This window comes from Bos mutus, chromosome 15 (assembly GCF_027580195.1).
Source record: "Bos mutus isolate GX-2022 chromosome 15, NWIPB_WYAK_1.1, whole genome shotgun sequence".
Classification (NCBI taxonomy): domain Eukaryota; kingdom Metazoa; phylum Chordata; class Mammalia; order Artiodactyla; family Bovidae; genus Bos; species Bos mutus.
The window spans coordinates 17,026,678-17,045,008 of record NC_091631.1 but is presented as its reverse complement, the minus strand read 5'-3'; the positions used below and the strand labels follow the sequence as shown (position 1 = coordinate 17,045,008).

General features: G+C 45.8%; 1 protein-coding gene and 1 long non-coding RNA gene across 4 annotated transcripts in view; both read left to right on the top strand.

The window, feature by feature from the left end:
- The window catches only part of LOC138990988 (uncharacterized), a 426,908-nt gene that overhangs the window by 82,483 nt on the left and 326,094 nt on the right, over nt 1–18,331 (top strand). The window lies entirely within an intron of this gene.
- EHF (ETS homologous factor) overlaps nt 1–18,331 on the top strand; it is a 43,899-nt gene that overhangs the window by 5,658 nt on the left and 19,910 nt on the right. For 2 of the 3 annotated variants that reach the window (XM_014476746.2, XM_070383569.1), the window contains exons 1-2: nt 3,873–4,027; nt 16,509–16,608. In XM_014476746.2, coding sequence (XP_014332232.2) covers nt 3,998–4,027; nt 16,509–16,608 — 130 coding nt within the window. In that variant the 5' untranslated portion in view covers nt 3,873–3,997. Of the gene's footprint in view, nt 1–3,872; nt 4,028–16,508; nt 16,609–18,331 lie in introns of those variants that run through there. The other variant, XM_070383571.1, reaches the window with a different exon arrangement.

Here is an 18,331-nt window from a genome sequence, read left to right as displayed (position 1 = left end):
AGGATCAGTCCTCAACCTGGGTGTTTTCAGTGAGTCTCTCTTGAGAAGGAGTGGCTGGATAATTCTGGGATTTTGTTTGTCAAAATGATCGACGTTGGCTCTGTGCTGTGACCTTGGGGAAGAAAGGCAGCGGGGTTTTCAGTGGGGAAGGTGGGCAGCAAGGAGGTAGGATGAGCTCTGTGGAGGGGCATCTCTTAGTGGAGCCTTGTATTGAGCTGGCTGCAAACCACCACCCACGGGAGCCTCAAGGAAGACTTGGGATAGGTACATAGCACGTTTTTTTTTATCCTGTCTTGATGTCTGGCATGTAGAGGCCTCCAGAAGAAACTGATCTCCTTCCCGGCAGTCCACATGACTAGTCACAACTTTATATATGTTGCCCACCCCTTAAATTCTTGAGTCTCCAGATACTTACTGGCCATGGCAGTTAAGGCATTAATTACTCTGGGTATTCTAGAGGCTTTGAAAAAAATTCCTACTTATTTTGGCAAGGCAGTATGGGATCTACCTCCTGTAAATTGTTCAAATGAGGCTTCTGGCCATGTAGAGGTGGTAGCTAGAGGCTCTTTGAATTAAACAAGCAGCCCTTGCTACAAAAACAGGAAAGGTTTCTAACCCGGGATCCAAGGATCTCTTAGTGTCCATGGGAGAAATCAGAGGCTTTGTGGACTTGAATGTGAAAACAAATAAAATTTTTACTTTCAGTAATTTAAAATTTAATATTCAATGTGAATTCGATTCAATTTCAGTACGAGTGTGGCATACTAAACTCCTCAGTAGCAATAGCTGTAACTGATTATCACGCAGAGAAATTACAGATATTTTTATATCACATTGCACTTGCTACAGATGTCTTAAAATATCAATATTCATCACTACTTTGATGTCATGGAAGTTGTTGAACCTGCACTAGCTATTCTTGCTTAATGTACTAAGAAAGAAGCTTAGTACATTAGTACACTATCACTAACTCAATGGGCATGAGTTTCGGCGAACTCCGGGAGACAGTGAAGGGCAGGGAAGCCTGGAGTGCGGCAGTCCATCAGGTTGCAAAGAGTCAGACACGACTGAGTGACTGAACAACAGCAGAGAAGCACATATATTTTTATGTTATCACACATTTATTTCTAAAAGCATTTTGAAAATTGTATTTCAATATAAACTTCCTTTCTAATCTTAGTATTTTACTTTGTCATTTCAAAAGTGTTATTTTGAGGAGTCCATAATCCTCAGTGGACTGCAAGATGGGTTCACAGTATAAAGAGAAGGCTAAGAGTCCCTAACTTATAGCACTCTCTCACACACGACTGATGAACAGCAGTAGCTAATAAATAGTTTCTATCAGAGTGGGGTGTGTTTTCTTCCCACCCATCGTTCTTGTCTATGGATAGCTTTGGAGTTGTCAAAGGACCCTGGCATCATGAAGATAATAACAATAATAATAATCATGCTAATAATAGCTAACCTTTGTTGAGTGCTGCCGTAAGCCAGGTGCTATTACAGGCATGTTCCATGTCATATTTTGCTTGATTCTCCTAACTCCTTTAGGAGCTTTAGACAGCAAAGTGTCTCCCTGCCTTCCATGATGAAAGAGCAAGGGCATGGATAAAGGCAAGAGTTGGGACTGACCCCTGGGACAGGGCTGGGGTCAGCGAAATACAGCCACCCCGGTCATACAGGATCCAACACCTAGAAAGCACCTGTGCTTGGCTTAGCACTCTGTTTTTGCTGTCTTGAAGTTCTTAACACATTTGGGACAAGGGGCTCTGGATTTTCCTTTTGCACTGAGTCCTGCCAGTCACGTAGCTGGATATGATGAAATTATTCAAATGTGTGACAACTCCTGATGCTGGGACTCTGCAGGGAGAACCCCGGCTCCTCCTTATCATGCTCATCTAGCTGACCTTGGCTGTTTTGATTTGATCATTTTGAGTGTCAAAGATGTCCACTGAAGCAAGGGGAGGAATACCTGAATAATCAGCTGGAAGGGATTTGATCCCTGGGAAAACCTTTCTGATTGGAAGTTGCTTGCCTTGCTGAGGAGTATTTTCATGTGTTACTTTCCAGAGGGCTTACTTTACAGGTCAGGGAGCTAGAGGAAGCAGAATGAAGTGTGTTCTGGAAGGGAAAATGAGATCTGGTATGCCTAGAGTCTATAGGTCTTGCAGCAAGTCTCTAGAAAGGAATACGACTTTTTGTTTATGGTTGTTTAATGATTGTCTGTACAAAGAGAAAACCCTACTTCTTCTAAAGAGGAGATGCTCTAACAACATGAGAAAATTCATGTATTATTTGTTTCTTAAGTTGCAAAGATGATGCTGGAATGAGTCTAGTGAAGTCCTATCTGTTTTATGGCTATGTTTTTACAAACAGTTGCAGGGTCATGGGTATGATGGAGGTCGGGGAGAACTTTCCTAGACTTCTCAGAGGGATGGAATGCAGGCTCCCAGAGCCCTCCCCTCATTGGGGTGATGTCCATAACACAGTGGGTCTGACATCAGGACTCGTGTGTGATGGCTTAGTCGTCAGATGCTTTTCCAAAGGAGGCCTAATTTCCCCTTAATTTTTCAATTTCCTTGTGATTATTATTGCTCTTTTATCATGGCTAATAAGTCTGAGGTGACTTCAAGCAGCCAAACCCAATCGCTGAGTCAATCTGGGGCTTTCAACTGGAAGCCAGGCTGAAGTTTTGACAGATGGGTTTGGGTGGACATGAACGGGTGTTTCTGTAGCATCCACACAGATGCACACTAAAATAACTTTAACTAAGGGCACAAGGATGCTTAGTATGCTTCACGCTCACATTTGGGGAACAAAAAATTATACAGCTGTACTTAAAGGAGCTCAGTTTCAAAAATAAAAGTGTGCAATCCTAAAAGACAATCACCTTGTCTTTGGAAATACAAGAGTCCATTTTCAAAGCTACGAAAAGTTATATGGCACTCCCTCCACACCCCAATGCATTTGTTATTATACATCCAACCATTTACTAGCTTTGTGTCTTTGAGTAAGTTACTCAAGTTCTCTGTGCCTCCTTTTCTGTAAAAATGGAGATAATATTAGTATCCACGTCTGGAGTTTTTGCAAGGAGTGAATGAGACAATTCCTGTAAAGCCTAGCTCAATGCCTGGCACATCATAAACACTCAATAAATATAAACTGTCATCCTCGTCATAATTTTGACTGCTGTTTTGTAATTATATGATCTGGAGATCCCAAACTGGTGGCTGTTGATCTTTCCCTGACTGGGGCATTTCAGTCTTTCTCTGGGAAGAAACTTTAATCTCGACCTGGTCAAATCCATTGTCCCAGTCCATCCCAACCCTCCCTGGCTCCAATTCCAGCCTCTTAACCTCCCTCCACCCTTCCCACATTCCTGCGTCCTGGGTCTTATTTATTTTTCAGTCAACTGAGGGTGTTGTTAAATCTTTTATTTTTCTGGCTGCCCAATTTGGTTCCGAGGCAGTCCACTCCCTGCCCTGCTCATGACAAGAATGCTTGGGAATGCTCAGCCAGCCGTATCCCTCCTCTGTCAGAACACCCTGTTCTTAACGCTCCTTGAGAAGAGGCGTTTCGGAGGCTTCCCCCACTGCTGTGACCTCCCCTCCCCATTAAGCCAATGGTGTGGTGATAATGAAAGCCCAGTGGCTGAGAGAAAGCTGCGGGGAGGTGGTAATCTTGGGGAACATCACACATTGCCCACATGTCCCAGGTTTTCTGCTCAAGGCTTAAAAAAGAGATATTAAGAGGCTTCGCCTGACAGTGTGTGTTGAAGTCTGGGTGATGATGCCACCGCTTAATTAGTGTTGTCATGATCTCCCTTTGAGTGATTTATTTAGCTCTTTGTAGCCCTTTCTGGCTTGAGCACATCATGTGATATTGACAAACTGTTGGGAAATGAGAGCGCGGTGATGCTTGAATTAACGCGTGCATCATACAGTGAACATCTTAGGTCCTTTCGACAGGACACCTGGGATCTCAAGTCACTTGGCAGGACATGAGTGAGTCTACACAGCTTGCCTTGGAGGTAGGTATGGCTAACCTCCTTTCCCCATTGGGAAAGCTACGGTCCAGGGACTGGGGGTTTTCAAATTATGCTCATCGCCCAGGGCTGGATGAAAGAAGCCTTTGGGAGAGCCACGCTGAGTTTCTGCTCAGGGAGGTAACCCAGAGACCACACCTACTCCCCGAACTTACTGACTTTCGGAAATCAACCATTTGGAAGAGTGTGGTTTGGGTTATGATCATACCCTGGCAGCCCCTTCTCTGGCCTTGTTAATCTGATTCAGGATCTTAACCTGGGCTGGCTGGAGGCTGGCCATGTCATTCTACAGATCTCAGATACCCCTCAGCGCCCTCGTAGAACCAGCCAATGGAAAAGTACAGTGTCTTCTGGCTCCTGGGCCCTGCCAGCTCTGGCTGGTCTCTTCGATACCACCTTTTCTTCTTAGGGAGTGGGAGGACAGCATTCAAACTGAAAGCGCAGGTTTTTCTTTGGTTTTTATAGGAAAAACAAATTGGCATGAATGCTCTGTCAAACCAGCTCAGGCTGTTTGGGCAGATGCCTTTCTTTGCTTTTTTCTGTTTATTTTCCAACAAATCAATGCTTAACTGCGTTGTTATTGGAGCAGAGCAACAGGTGCAAAAAAATAACTCTGCTGCCAACTCAAATGAAAAGGTAGGGCTTATACCCTCTGGAAGGTATTCAGAAGATAACAGAAGCCCCTGCCAGCAACTGAATTAACAGCTCTGTTTACGGTGGGTTTTATGTTAACCTGCCCCTAACCCTCTGACACATAAACACACTATTGTCTCAGAGAGAGACATGCAGCCATCCAGACAACCAGCTGCTTTATTCTGTCCTGCGTGGAGATTGGTTTTGGCTGAGGCTGCTTTGTGAAACTCATGGCTGCCAACTCCAGGTCTTGGTGAGGGTTTCCCATGAAGGCAAGGGCTTGGGGTTGTTGGAGAAAGGAGGACCAGTCCTGGTTTTCCTTTTTTAATTAATTAATTAATTTATTTATTTTTGATTGGACGATAATTGATTTACAATGTTGTATTGGTTTCTGCTGTACAAAGAAGTGAACCAGTTGTATGTAGACATATATTCCCGCCCTCTTGAGCCTCCCTCCCAATCCCCCGTCCCTCCCATCTAGGTCATCACAAGGCATCAAAGCTGTTTATTTTACACACAGTAGTATATGCGTATGTCAACGCTACTCTCTCAATTTGTTCTATCTTCTCCTTCCTCCACTGTGTCCACAAGTCTCTTCTCTACATCTGCATCTCTATTCTTGCCCTAACCCTGTTTTTTAAGGGAGTTGAAGTTCTTTCCAAGCTTGGTCATTTCCAAATGCCAAAGCAGGTCACCTGGCTCTCCCTGCTCTTGTTCTACTGTAACCCCAGCAGGAGATGGCCAATGAGGCCAGATGACCTTGGAAAAAGCTATTACATCATTTTCAGAAGTGGTGACCTTACTGGACAGTCCAACTGAGCAGGGCAGCTTCTGTGTTTTGTTCACTGTTATGCCCCCAGCACCTAGCACAGTGCCAACGTTTAGTAGCTCATCAATGAATATCTATTAATTGGAAGGGATCAATATACTAGCAGGGCAAACATTTCTTGATGATTGTTTCTCTCCATTGAAGGCTAAGATACCAGGTTTCTTTGGTATGAGGTCTAAAAGCCAGGGTGGTTAAGTAATCTTTGGAAGAGCTGTGGTGGGGGTGGGATGGAATAAGGGGTGACTCAGCCAGCTATGAAATCCCCTTGATGAAAACAATCATTACAAAAGTCCTCCACAATGCTGTGTTCTGAGGACTTTGTTTGGCCTTCACAGACTCATACTTGTTAAGTTGCGGAGCACTGTTGCATTGAACATGGTGGTACCGGATGTTAGGAACTGCTTTACTTCAAGTTAGGCAATAAGACAGGGAGAGAATCTCCGCAGATGAACTGAAGCTTGAGTTCTTCGGATTGAAATGTATTGCCTCTGACTTTACGAGGACTTCCTGGTGTTTACGGATGTTTATTTTAGGGCCAATATCTGCTGGAGTTCGTTATCTTGTTTTGGGAACTTGAAAAAACTCAAGTAGATGAGTCTTTAACCAGAAGCTCTTAATGGCAAGGGTGCTTAAGGATTGGTGAAGGTGGGGTCTTAAAAGCATAGATTCTGATTCACAGGTCTGGGTGGGACCTCAGGAAACTCCTAGTTTAACTTCTTCTTCGGTGCTGATGATACAAGTGGCCCATAGACCAATCATGTGGCCTCTTCAGCCAAGTAGGAAAATAAGCATTGTAAACGTAATCTCCCAGTTCCCATACCTACGCCTTTCCAAAGCCCTATGGAGACCTCGGTTGTAAAAGTAGGCTGCGTTTTTTTTTTGTTTGTTTGTTTGTTTTTGCTTTTATTTTTTGCTATGTGTTGCTTATGGCTACTTTGTTTTAGAAGAGAGATCAAGGATTGGTCAGGAGAGAAATACTGAGGTTCAGGGTGGTAGGGTATACGGTGAATTTTTTACTACATTGCTGAACAGAGGTCCAGAATGACTGTCCTGGACGCAGCATGGTTCCTCCTTCAGCTGCTGATAGAGAGGGAAAGGGGAGGCCCTTCCTGCTGCCATTGTAGGAAAACTATGCCACACTCATGTCAAGTAAGAGCAAGAATAAAAACTCTCAGGGCTTCTCTCAGAGGTCAGGGTAGACTTTCTTCTGACCCTGACTCCATTACAAGTTTTCTTTTCATTTCAATCCTACATGAGTGCAACAGAGATTTTGATTTAAAGATCCACGGTGTCAATAGATTTATAGGGATCAGTGGATAGTCTTTGGAGGGCCTTTTGCACAAAATATGTGCAAAGCTTGGTGTGAGTGTGAAGTCTGGGGAGGAGAGAACCATAGTTTCTCTTGAGGTCTGAAAAGACTCCGTGACATTCATGTTTCAAAGCTTGCTCTATTTTTAGTTTGTCATAGCTGAACACGATTGATAAAGGCCTCTGAGGTCATGTAAGGGAATCTTGTTTTTTGATCAATTTTGGTTCCTGTCTCCTGTCAGTGTCTGTTTCTTGTCTGAACTGTCACTGAGACTGATAAAAATCAGCATAAGATGTGTATTTTCAACTGGCTTATAGTTAGTAAAGTGTATCTGTAATGAATCAACTCTCGGGCTCCCACTATGGCATCATTGCTCATGTAGACACTTGAAAGCCTAGGAATAATGCTTCTGATGTTGCCCCTGGGAACATGAAATGTCTGTCTTGAAACACATTATGAGGGCATGAAATTACCTGTGATGTAATCCTGAGAGGATCAAATACATTCCCCAAGCTTGATTCATATTTTGATTCATTTGGAAAACATGAATTATCATCTTTGTTACATTCAGTTAGATTTCACACATACTTGAATTTTCTTTTCTCCTCACTGGGAGTAGTTCTGTTGAAATGACAGTCATATTGAAACAGGAAGTCAGTAAGCTATTGCAACATCCTTCGGGCAAATGCTGTGAATTCACCTGCTGGTAACTTTGATTAAAGATCAAGAATGGTCTGGATAGTGCTGTCATTGCAAAAGTGATTATTTAAAATGCCTAATTGCTCCTTGGGCTTGAGGAGTAAAAATACCCACATGAGACAGTATTCTGAGGCAGTTTGGGGATGATGTGGTTGAATGAATCAAGGATCTGGTAAGAAGGCAGATTGTGGCTTTGACTCTCAGTCCCCTAGGGCTGGGAGCAGGGAATGCAAGCGAAGCCCTGCTTATGATCTGCTCTGTGGCCCTGGTGGCTTCCAGTGTATCTTCACCCACCCAACAGAAGAAAACACTACTTTTTGAACTAATTCAGTTCTAATCCAGATGAAGCACAAAGCACTGTGGATTGGTTTATTTCTAAAATATAAACTAAAAATCGTTTTATTGAATCATACAAGGAATATTCATATGTGTATGCAAATATATTCATGTATTTGCATGTATAGATTAATATATTTGCATGAATATATAAATACTCCTTTTATGATGCCTGGGTTTGATCCCTCGATCGGGGAAGATACCCTGGAGGAGGGCACAGCAACCCACTCCAGTATACTTGCCTGGAGGATCCTAGGGACAGAGGAGCCTGGAGGGCTACACTCCATAGGATCACAAAGAGTTGGACACAACTGAAGCAACTTAGCACACATAAATCTATTTTAATGGCTAAAAGAGTATATCATAGATAAAACTGGCCCTAAATATTCCTACCTGAATATACTGTAGGTATGGAAAAATGATAACGGACTTCTCCCCTTTATTCTAAAAAGAATTCTTAAATATATTGAGAAGAGAGATGACTTCAGGTTGCTCTGGCAAAAAAGAAACACGTTTCAATCAGGGTCCCTGCATGATTGAATGGACACAGAGAGCTTTGAAATCCAGGAGAAACTGGTAAAGGTGTGAGGCCCCAGGTGGCACAGGGAGAATGCTGTGACGATGTATAGGATGGGGCTGGGGCTGAGGATGAGCTGAGGGCATCTTCCTCTGTGGCAAAGCACCCCATCTCAGCAGAAAGTGCCCAGGGTTTGTTGCTAGACACTCAGAGTTTGAATTCTCTGCTAGTTTCAGTTCTTTCAAAACTGTGTGAGCTTGAACAAGTGACACAACCTCTTGGAGCCGCAGATGAACCATCTGCTAAATGACATAATGCCTTACAGAGCAGTTGTGAGTATTGACTGAGATAATGGATTTAAAACTATGAGAAAAGAGGCAGCACATTTTAAACGTTCAATAAGCCCTAGCTACTATAGTATATAGCTACTATTAGTAGTAGCAGTACAGCACTTGGTCTTAGGTCTCAGTAGCCCCACCACAGAGCAAAAGGCACACCTTGCTCCAGATGAGCGAGCCCAAGCTGGGCTGTGTCTGTCTCTGCCGGCAGGTCCTCTCTGTGTGTTTAAGAGAGACCAGTGGAGCAGGGCTTGGCCTTGTTAGGAGTCCTGAGGCTGGGCAGAGCCTCCTGGGCTCTGGAAGGCCTGGCTCTGGTCCTTTGCCAAAGTTCCAAGGGCACCTCCTTCTGCTCACTTTTCTGTCCTTAACACGTCAAATCCCAGACCCCTTTCTTCTAGTAATTGATCAATTGTGTGCTAAGGGACCCTGTAGGATAGAGATCCGCAGGCTGTCTTCTGCCAGGAGCTCCCATCTTAGACGGGCTGCTCGTCTGTGCACCCGCAAACCAGCCATGGTGTGTGGGAGCAAAATGCTGGGGCACTAACCCAGGGCCTACAGAGGTGTGCCCTCCCACTGCTGCTGGCAGCCTCAGGCAGCGTGTGTCTGGTGGCATGAAGGGGAGGAGGAAGTGGGTGGAGGGGCAGAGCACAGCTTCTGTGAGCAGAGGCTCAGAGATGCTGTCCATCGCTCAGCCTAATGGCGTGTCACCCAGCAGAGCAGGATGGGGCTGGGGCGCCCGAGTCCAGCCCTAGGCTAGAGTGTGCCAGCTCACTGGGACTGCTGAACATAATATAGATGGTAGAAGTTAGAAGCCTTGCTTGAAATGAACTTAACCCTCAATATTCACCTTGGAGACTCAATGAAATAATAAGTCACAACACAACAAATAAAAGATAATAATAATTAGGGACTTCCCTGGTGGCTCAGATGGTCAAGAATCTGCCTGCAATTCAGGAGACTTGGGTTCAATCCCTGGGTCGGGGAGATCCCCTGGAGAAGGGAATGGCAATCTACTCCAGTATTCTTGCCTGGAGAATTCCATGGACAGAGGAGCCTGGCGGGCTACAGTCCATGGGGTTGCAAAGAGTCAGACATGACTGAGCAACTGACACTTATTAGCTTGTATTCACCAAGTACTTAATACGTGTATTATGATATGTGTAATATGTACCAAGCATTCTACTGGTATCACCTCATTTTGTCTTTCAACAACCATTTTCATATCATCCCCATTCTATCAATGAGGAAACTGAGACCCAAAGAAGTTGAATCACTTGTCCAAGTTGGCCTGGTTGGCAAAACCAGGCATTGAACCATGGCCATTTGACTGCATAGCCTGGTGCTTCCCACCATTGTACCATCCTGCCTCTGAAGAGTCTCCCTCAACCTTAAGAATATTGCCCAAGCCAACCAACACAGTTCAGAGAGAAGCTTCTGGGCAGACCCCATGGTGACAACTAACATTTCCTGACATACTGTGTGAGAATTTTACAAACATTCTCATTTGATCCACACATCAACTCCATTTCTCCCACTTTTCATCATGAGGGAAAGTGAAACTTTAAACAGGATGGTACTTCCCCAGGGTCAACACAGCCTGCCAAGGAGCAGAATCAAGACTTCAATCCTCACCATCTGAGTCACCATGAGAACTGCCCTCCAGAAGCATAGCAACATTGGGCTGGGTTTGAAGCTCCTCACACCTTGAGTGTGTCCTTTCAACCCAGATGTTAATGAGATTCTGTCTCTGTGGCTGGTCTCACCCACTCCCATTTGAGCTGCTGCTGCTGCTAAGTCACTTCAGTTGTGTCTGACTCTGTGCGACCCCATAGTCGGCAACCCACCAGGCTGTCCTGTCCCTAGGATTTTCCAGGCAAGAACACTGGAGTGGATTGCCATTTCCTTCTCCAATGAATGAAAGTGAAAAGTGAAAGTGAAGTCGCTCAGTCGTGTCTGACTCCCAGCAACCCCATGGACTGCAGCCTACCAGGCTCCTCCATCCATGGAATTTTCCAGGCAAGAGTACTGGAGTGGGGTGCCCTTGCCTTCTGAGCAACAGTTAAAATGTGAGACTCTTAAACTTTAGGGTCAGGCTAGGTGTTCTGCTGGCCCCCTCCCCGATCCATTGCTCTTCCCTGTGCATGGTGGTCAAGCTGGTGCTGGAAGGGAATCCACCCTTGAGGAAGGTCTGGTAGGGTGGGTACAGATGTACTGGGATGTCTCTATATGTGGGTGGCCCAGAAGTAGTCTGAGTCTGTAGCAACTTAGGGCCCTGTGGGTGCTTGTGTTTAATCCCAAGGAGCCCCTTAACCAAGTGGGGAATAAAGAGTGATTCTGGCCACCCCAGCACAGCACAGTGCCGCCTCTCTGCCAAATTGAATTTGGATTGGCCAAACCCTAGTGGCCCAGGGAGTCGCTGCCTAGGATAGAAGAGTGTCCGACTGCAAGGCTGGCACGAGGGGCCATCTGCTGTCATTGATTGGATCCTCTTGAAATAAAGAGCAGACTTCTGTCATCCAAAGTGTCAGTCTTAGAATTGTGGTGCAAAGGGTGACATGTGGAGGAATCAGTGAAGAGAATGCAGATGGAAAAACCTTGTATATCTCAGTGCATTTCAATCTTTCGGTTTGAATTAAAACTTACTTTTTTCTTTTTTTGATGGGCATTTTTCAATACCCCAAGTAACAATTTATGCTGTGTTCCCAGAATACATACTATGTGAGAATAGACAAAGGGGGGTCCAATAGTCAGTGCGTTTTCATAAACTTCCACCTGGGAGGCACTTACCGGGTATGGGTATGATGAGGCGTTGTGCCAGGGGCCCCAGGGGCCCCATGGTCCTGAATCTCCTTCAGTCCTCCAGCAAGCCTAGGTGGCAGTTTCCCAGGACAGGATATAGCAGCTCAGAAAGGCTAATCCAAAGTCGCCACACCAGCAAGAGCAAAATCTGAGCTGTTGTTTCCACAGGCTCTGATTTGATGGGTGCTCATGACTAGGTGTGATCTGGCTCCGGGGCTTTTTTCCCAGGGTTGGTGCATGAGTGCTGCTAGAATCTAGTGGGAAGAGGCTAGGGATACAGCTAGGCACCCTGTAGTGTGCGAGATAGCCCTCCCAGCAAGTACCATCCTGGACCAAAATGCCAGTCACGCCAAGGCTGAGAAACTCTACTTTTCACCCTAGAATTCTCTCTCTAGCTTGAAATGGGGTGAAGTGGATCCTTTTCCAGCTTGCTTTTAGCTCAAAGGGTGGAACTGTTTTTCCTTAGGCTCTGAATTTACTGCTTCCAATCTTGGAAGAAGTAAAATGTGTTAGAGAAATATCTTGAAAACTGATGTTTAAGAAAAGGAAAAGAAACATTTTAAAAGAGCGTGTGTGCTGGTGCTGTACACTGTCCTGTGCTTAGTAGCTCAGTTGTGTCCCACTCTTTGTGACCCCATGGACACTAGCCCACCAGGCTCCTCTGTCCATGGGATTCTCCAGGCAAGAATACTGGAGTGAGTTGCCACGCCCTTCTCCAGGGAATCTTCCCAACTCAGGGATTGAACCCAGGTCTCCCACATTGCAGGTGGATTCTTTACCATCTGAGCCACCAGGGAAGCCCAGGGATCTTTAACTTCATAGCATTACCTATCCTTCCAAATAGACCTTAAGCTTGGAGGACATCCACAGTCCCCTGACTCCCTCTTTGGAATCAGTAAAGATGTTGAGCTCGGAAGGAGTAACACACTCAAGGTCACATAGCTCAAATACAAAGATGGGGAGTCTGGGTTCCAACCTAGCCCTCAAAGTCTCCAAAGTCTCAACCTCCCATAATTGATACTTTTTTTTAAAGAAAATAATAAAAGTTATGCTGAAGGTAAAGTAAAAAGATTAACGAGAAGCATTCTGCTGCTGCTGCTAAGTCACTTCAGTCGTGTCCGACTCTGTGCGACCCCATAGACGGCAGCCCACCAGGCTCCCCCGTCCCTGGGATTCTCCAGGCAAGAACACTGGAGTGGGTTGCCATTTCCTTCTCCAATGAGAAGCATTAAATACTTCTAAATTAAAAGGATTGCTTTTCATACTCCATCAGGTAATCACCTAGGCTTCCCTGGTAGCTCAGCTGGTAAAGAATCTGCCTGAGATGCAGGAGAATCCAGTTCAATTCCTGGGTCAGGAAGTTTCCCTGGAGAAGGGATAGGCTACCCACTCCAGTATTCTTGGGCTTCCCTGGTGGCTCAGACAGTAAAGGATCCACCTGAACTGTGGGAGACCTGGGTTTGATCCCTGGGTTGGGAATTCCAAGCCCCTGGAGGAGGGCATGACAACCCACTCCAGTATTCTTACCTGGATCCCATGGACAGAGGAGCCTGGCAGACTACAGTCCACGGGTCACAAAATGTTGGATACACAACTGAGCGACTAAGCACAGCAGAAGGTAATCACCATGTACCATGGAAAGTCTACATTTGTATATGGGAGTGTCGGTGAGTTGGTTATGATAATGCTTTTTCTTTCTTTCTTTCTTTCTTTTTTTTTTTTTTACCATTCTCAAGGCACATTTATTATCTATTATCTCATTTGATCTTCTCAACAATCTTGTGAGGCTGTTGGGGGGCAAATGTCCTTATTTCACACTTGAAAAGCTGGTTCTCCAAGGGATTGGAACTTGGTGAAAGGCCTTCAGCCGTGCTGGCCCCAGGGGCCTTCCGTGCCCACCCTGAGGGCATGGTCCCTGCCGCTCCAAGCTGGGTTGAGAACACTGACCTTCTCTCCTCAGCAGCCTGGGTGAGCTCAGTGAACTCTGACTCACTAAGGAATAAGCCACATAAACTCTTTTATGGGTGCTAACCATTTACTGGGCCCTGTAAAAAAGGGCCCCTCGTTGTGCTGGCTGCTTTCCCTTGGAAAGGGGGTGCCAGCAGGGAGTGCGCTCAGCCTCCTGGGGGCCCAGATGGCAATGGGGCAGCTGTGACCTTGTAATCCTCAGGACTTCTCTCTGGCTGAGAGTAGTTCTGGATGCCTCACGGTGAGGAATGATGTCCGCCTGGAGGATTGGGGCTTGTTGGGCATTTAGTCATAAGAGGAAGTCTGGCCCACGTGTTCCTGCGACATTTATTGAATTCTTAGTACCTGCTGAGCTTTCTGTATGCACAAGCTCATTTGATGCCCACAGCCCTTTGAGTTTGGGTTGTTCCCATTTTACAAGCAGGGAAAGTGAGGATCAGAAAGATTCAGGTTGGACAGACTTGAACTTGTTTCAAGGTCACCCACGGGGAGCAGGAGAACTAGGATCTGAGCCCACCTCTCCTCAACTCCAAAGCTGGGTGCTCGGTCCTCACCCTACTCTTCCTTCTAGATTTTGGGGAATTGGTGAAGAGAAGCCCTGAGCCAGCCGGCTGAGGAAGTAGGTCATAGTTGGCCCCAGCAGATCTGACTTCCACTGAAATAGCCACTTTGAAACAGCCCTGCAGGCAAACCCTTGTGAAAGAATTTCAGGGAAGCCTCCCCTGCACACCCACCCCTACCCCCAGCCTGGAGGGCACATGGACTGGGTTCTGAGCTTCAGCCCTTTCAGGGTTAAACAGTAACCTTTCTACTGCTTGTAGTTGAGCAAATGCTGGCAAGGAACAAGCCTAGCCTTGAGCAAACAGGAGCTGGTGCCATGCCCTCTCCCTCTCCCAGCCAACCCTCTGGGGACCTGGAAGATTTCTTTTGCCTTCAAGTCCCCCATCTGATTTCTTAGCTTAGGGCTATTGCTCTAGAAATCTCGATGGGAAAAGAAAAGAAAGTTTGACTTGGGTTGGTTTTCTCTGAGAGTGAGAATCCAAGACATTTCTGGAAATGAACTTCAAAAGCAATTTACTAGCTCTTCAATTTCTGCCCGGGGAAACTGAGGCCCACGGTTACTTCTGGTTCAGGTAGTCCATAGGCATAGTGCCCCTCCTCATCATAACATACCTGCTATGCAGTTATGTCCTATTTGGTGCCAAGTGCTCGAGGTATGGAGACTAACTTAAGCCCCAACCAATACATATGGTGGGTACAATGGTCTGTATTTTACATAAAAGGAAACAGGTTCAGAGAGGCTAATAACTTGTTTGACTTAGTACAAACCAGCTAAGAACTTAGCTGGTATTAAGTGGTGGAACTTGGGATAAACTCCAGCTCTTTCTGATGTCGAAACTCATCTCTATGGCATCACCTCATAAAACTCAGCTCTGCTACCTCTCCTCCTGGTGGTCTGATACAGAGCTCATCATTGCCACCCCATCTTGCCCTCTCCTACCTTCTACTCAGGCTGGATTCAGGCCTAATTATTTGCCGAACAACCAGGATGATGATGTTAATGATCATCATAAATGTTTCTGTTTAGCCTAATTCAACTCTTAATCACTGCTCTACTCCCTGTTCCTAGAACTGTGCCCAACCCATTGCAAGGCTAATAAATATCTGTTGAATGAATGAATACATGAATGAATTTTTATGTCTTTTCCAGACCCCTTTTCTCCCCTCTTAAGCCCTACATTGACCTAAAAGCAGTAGTTAAATTAGAGGAAGGGGTTTTGAGAGAGTGGAATGGCTCTGGTTGGGCAATTTCCATCCTGGGGATGTTGGTGACACATGAAGATGCAAGTTTTCACCCAAACAGGCAGAGAATTTTCCATGATCTTCTACTGTAATTCTAGCTTCTCCCCAGTCCAACATTTAGAAAGAGCAAATTACCCTTAGAGGTCCCGGGTAAGGCTCAGTCACCTTCTGGAAACAGGCTGTTTATCCTTTGAATGACTGAATGCACTTCTGAGGCTTTGAGTCTGGCATGAGGGTAAGAACATTGTAAGTGCTGGAGGACCGAGGTGAATATTTCTAAAACATAAAATTTTCATACAGTTCAAAAAACCCAAAAACAGGCTCACTGAAGAAAGGCTCTTCTCCTTGATCCTTTACTGAGAAAATGAGCCTCATACTGAGAAAGTCCCGTTCAGGTCAGCTGTGAAGCTTGCAGTATCCTCCAGGTGGATGGCATCATCGACTCAATGGACATGAGTTTGAGCAAACTCCGGGAGATGGTGAAGGACAGGGAGGCCTGGTATGCTGCAGTCTGTGGCGTTGCAGAGAGTCAGATATTGACTGAGGGTGACAACTAAAAGGAAAGGGAATGTGAGGATGAACGTTTTACCGAGAAGGAAGGGTCAGTGTCTTGTTGGAGAAACCCGTTGATTTATAACCTTATCACAGAGCTAAGTGCTTGAAAAGCTCTAGGTCAAATATGGCTGAGGTCCCCCGAGACCAGCCCATCTCTTGGCAGATATCCTCACCGAGGAAATTTACTGGATGCTGAGGTGTGGGCTGCTCAGGTGTGTCAGAACTCGTACATGTCTGATTTCAAGTCAGGGTTCCCACACAGGTGCTGGGTCTGTTCTGCTACCCATTTGGGATTTTACCGAATGGCAATTCCACTTTAAACAAAATCTCTCTGACATTTTCACTTTTGTAAAAAAAAAAAAAAAAAAGTTGGCCGCTAGCCAGACTCACCCGGTGAGCAGGTATTACATTTTCCTCCTGTTTCATTCCCGATCAGAGATTATTCATTTATGAATGGGTGGCTGTAAAAACTTGCCTCATGCATATGAAAATCGAACCTGGAAATTTTTAATTGCCAGTCAGTTTTGCTTTTACTGAAAGGGCTGTGGCAACATGCTTGGCAGGCAGTGGACGGGAGGACACGTTCTTTCTTCCTTCCTAAATTTGCTCTATGATCCATACTCTGAAATGACGTTTGTCCCAGAGGCACTGACGGAACGGCCTTTTTGATCCCCTTACAGATCATGATTCTGGAAGGAAGTGGTGTAATGAATCTCAACCCCAGCAACAATCTTCTCCACCAGCAGCCGGCCTGGACAGACAGCTACTCCACGTGCAATGGTAAGGGAGCTACGCATGTCCCTCCTCGTGCAGCTTCTTCCAGCTTCTTCCTTTGCTCTGATTAGACTTCATTCCCCAACCTCATGAAGTATACAGTGGGCGTGGGAGCCAGGAGGCCTGTGGGAAATACAGGGGATGTGGGAGCTGGGGGGACTGGAGAAAACCCTTCAAGCAGGAGATCCCCACAGGTCCCCGGAGCCCCAGCCAGAAGCCCACTCGAGATATTCCATGGTTTCCTCTCAATATTCAAAGTTCCAGGTTGGCGAGCTGACAGAGAGGGTGAGAGAAGAGCTACCCCAAAGTAAGGCCATTTGAATAGTGTTGGCTGGGATATGAAGATGGATAGGAGAGAAAACTCTGTGTGTGTGTGTTTGTGTGTGTGTCTGTGTGTCACGTAGAAGCATGGACATTAAGGAGAAGAGAGTTAGAGCAGCTTCATCCTTCTGTTTCATCTTCCAGTGACTTCCCTCTGTAAGGGGCGGGTAGATTTGTTAGGAGACCATGTGCCTGCCTGTGGCACTTTAATCTAAGATTGGTGGATTAGAAGAGGGAGGGCTTAGTCTGGCGCCTACAGAGGGTGGATCCAGCCCATGGCTTACTGTAGAAGCCAGGCTGAATACAGTGGTTGCTAATCAGCGCCGTGCACCTCGTTGTGAAGGCAGTCAGCTGGGGCAAACTCCTTTGCGCTGAACCACAGTGGGTGTAAGGAGGTCCGGGCCTTCTCCCACCTGCTGCTCTTGCTTCCCTTGAACCACATGGAAGTGGCTCTTGGTGAACAATGTCTGGGAGGCAGGAGTGGGATGCTAATGCAAGGGTTGCATTCTCCAAGAAGCAGCCGATTCCTGGGCAGCTCCACCTTTCAATTTGGAATCCCCAGACACACAGCGTGGAAAACAGGAAGGGGAGACCTTCTCTTATTTGATCATTTATCCTCCTGAACTGCTGTCTTTTCTGGGCATGAGCTTCCCTGTGGGGACCTTGAAGGATAATTCTAAACAGGGAACAGTTCTTCAGGGTGGAAAGTCTTTTGCATCCCAAGCCCTTGGACTCTCCATTATGGCAGCATTCCTCTTGTTTGCTGCGCAGGGTGTAGAATCCATTCATCACTGTTACATTCTCACTTCCAGAAGCTCCTGGTCTTGATTGATGGGACTGGGGAGACCAGTTGAATGCCAGAGAGGAGCTGAACTCATAGGCTTTTCAATGCTTCTCCCCAAACTTCTGGAGGCTACTGGGGAGTCTGCTCCGTTCAACTTCAGACAAAATTCTCTGGTTCTGCCAAGTTCTAATAGGCTGCACTATCAGGAACCCTCCTCTCTTCTGAATCATGTGACATTGAAAGAAGAAAGTACTGTGGGCCTGGTGTGGGGTTATTGAGAGTTGTTGTCTCTTGTTTGCAAACTCAGAGTTGCACAATTAGCAAAACAATTAATTTAAAAATAAAAGAACAGAGACTTGGGGGAGCTGCAAAAAATATAGCCCACTCTTCAACAGCTGTATTGGTTGGTGAGACACCAAAAAAAAAAGTGGGAGAAATGAGAGACATCCCATTTAGGCTCAGTCTGTTAGTATATTTGGGAATATTTCTATGTATTTAAATTTGGGGACTAGATTCCTCCAATCCTTATTGCTTCCCCCTTCACTGTTGGCTTCCCCTTTAGGACCCCAGCTGAGGGTTCAGGCCTGCTTTTGTGTGGTTATGAGATATGAGGCGTATGGCACC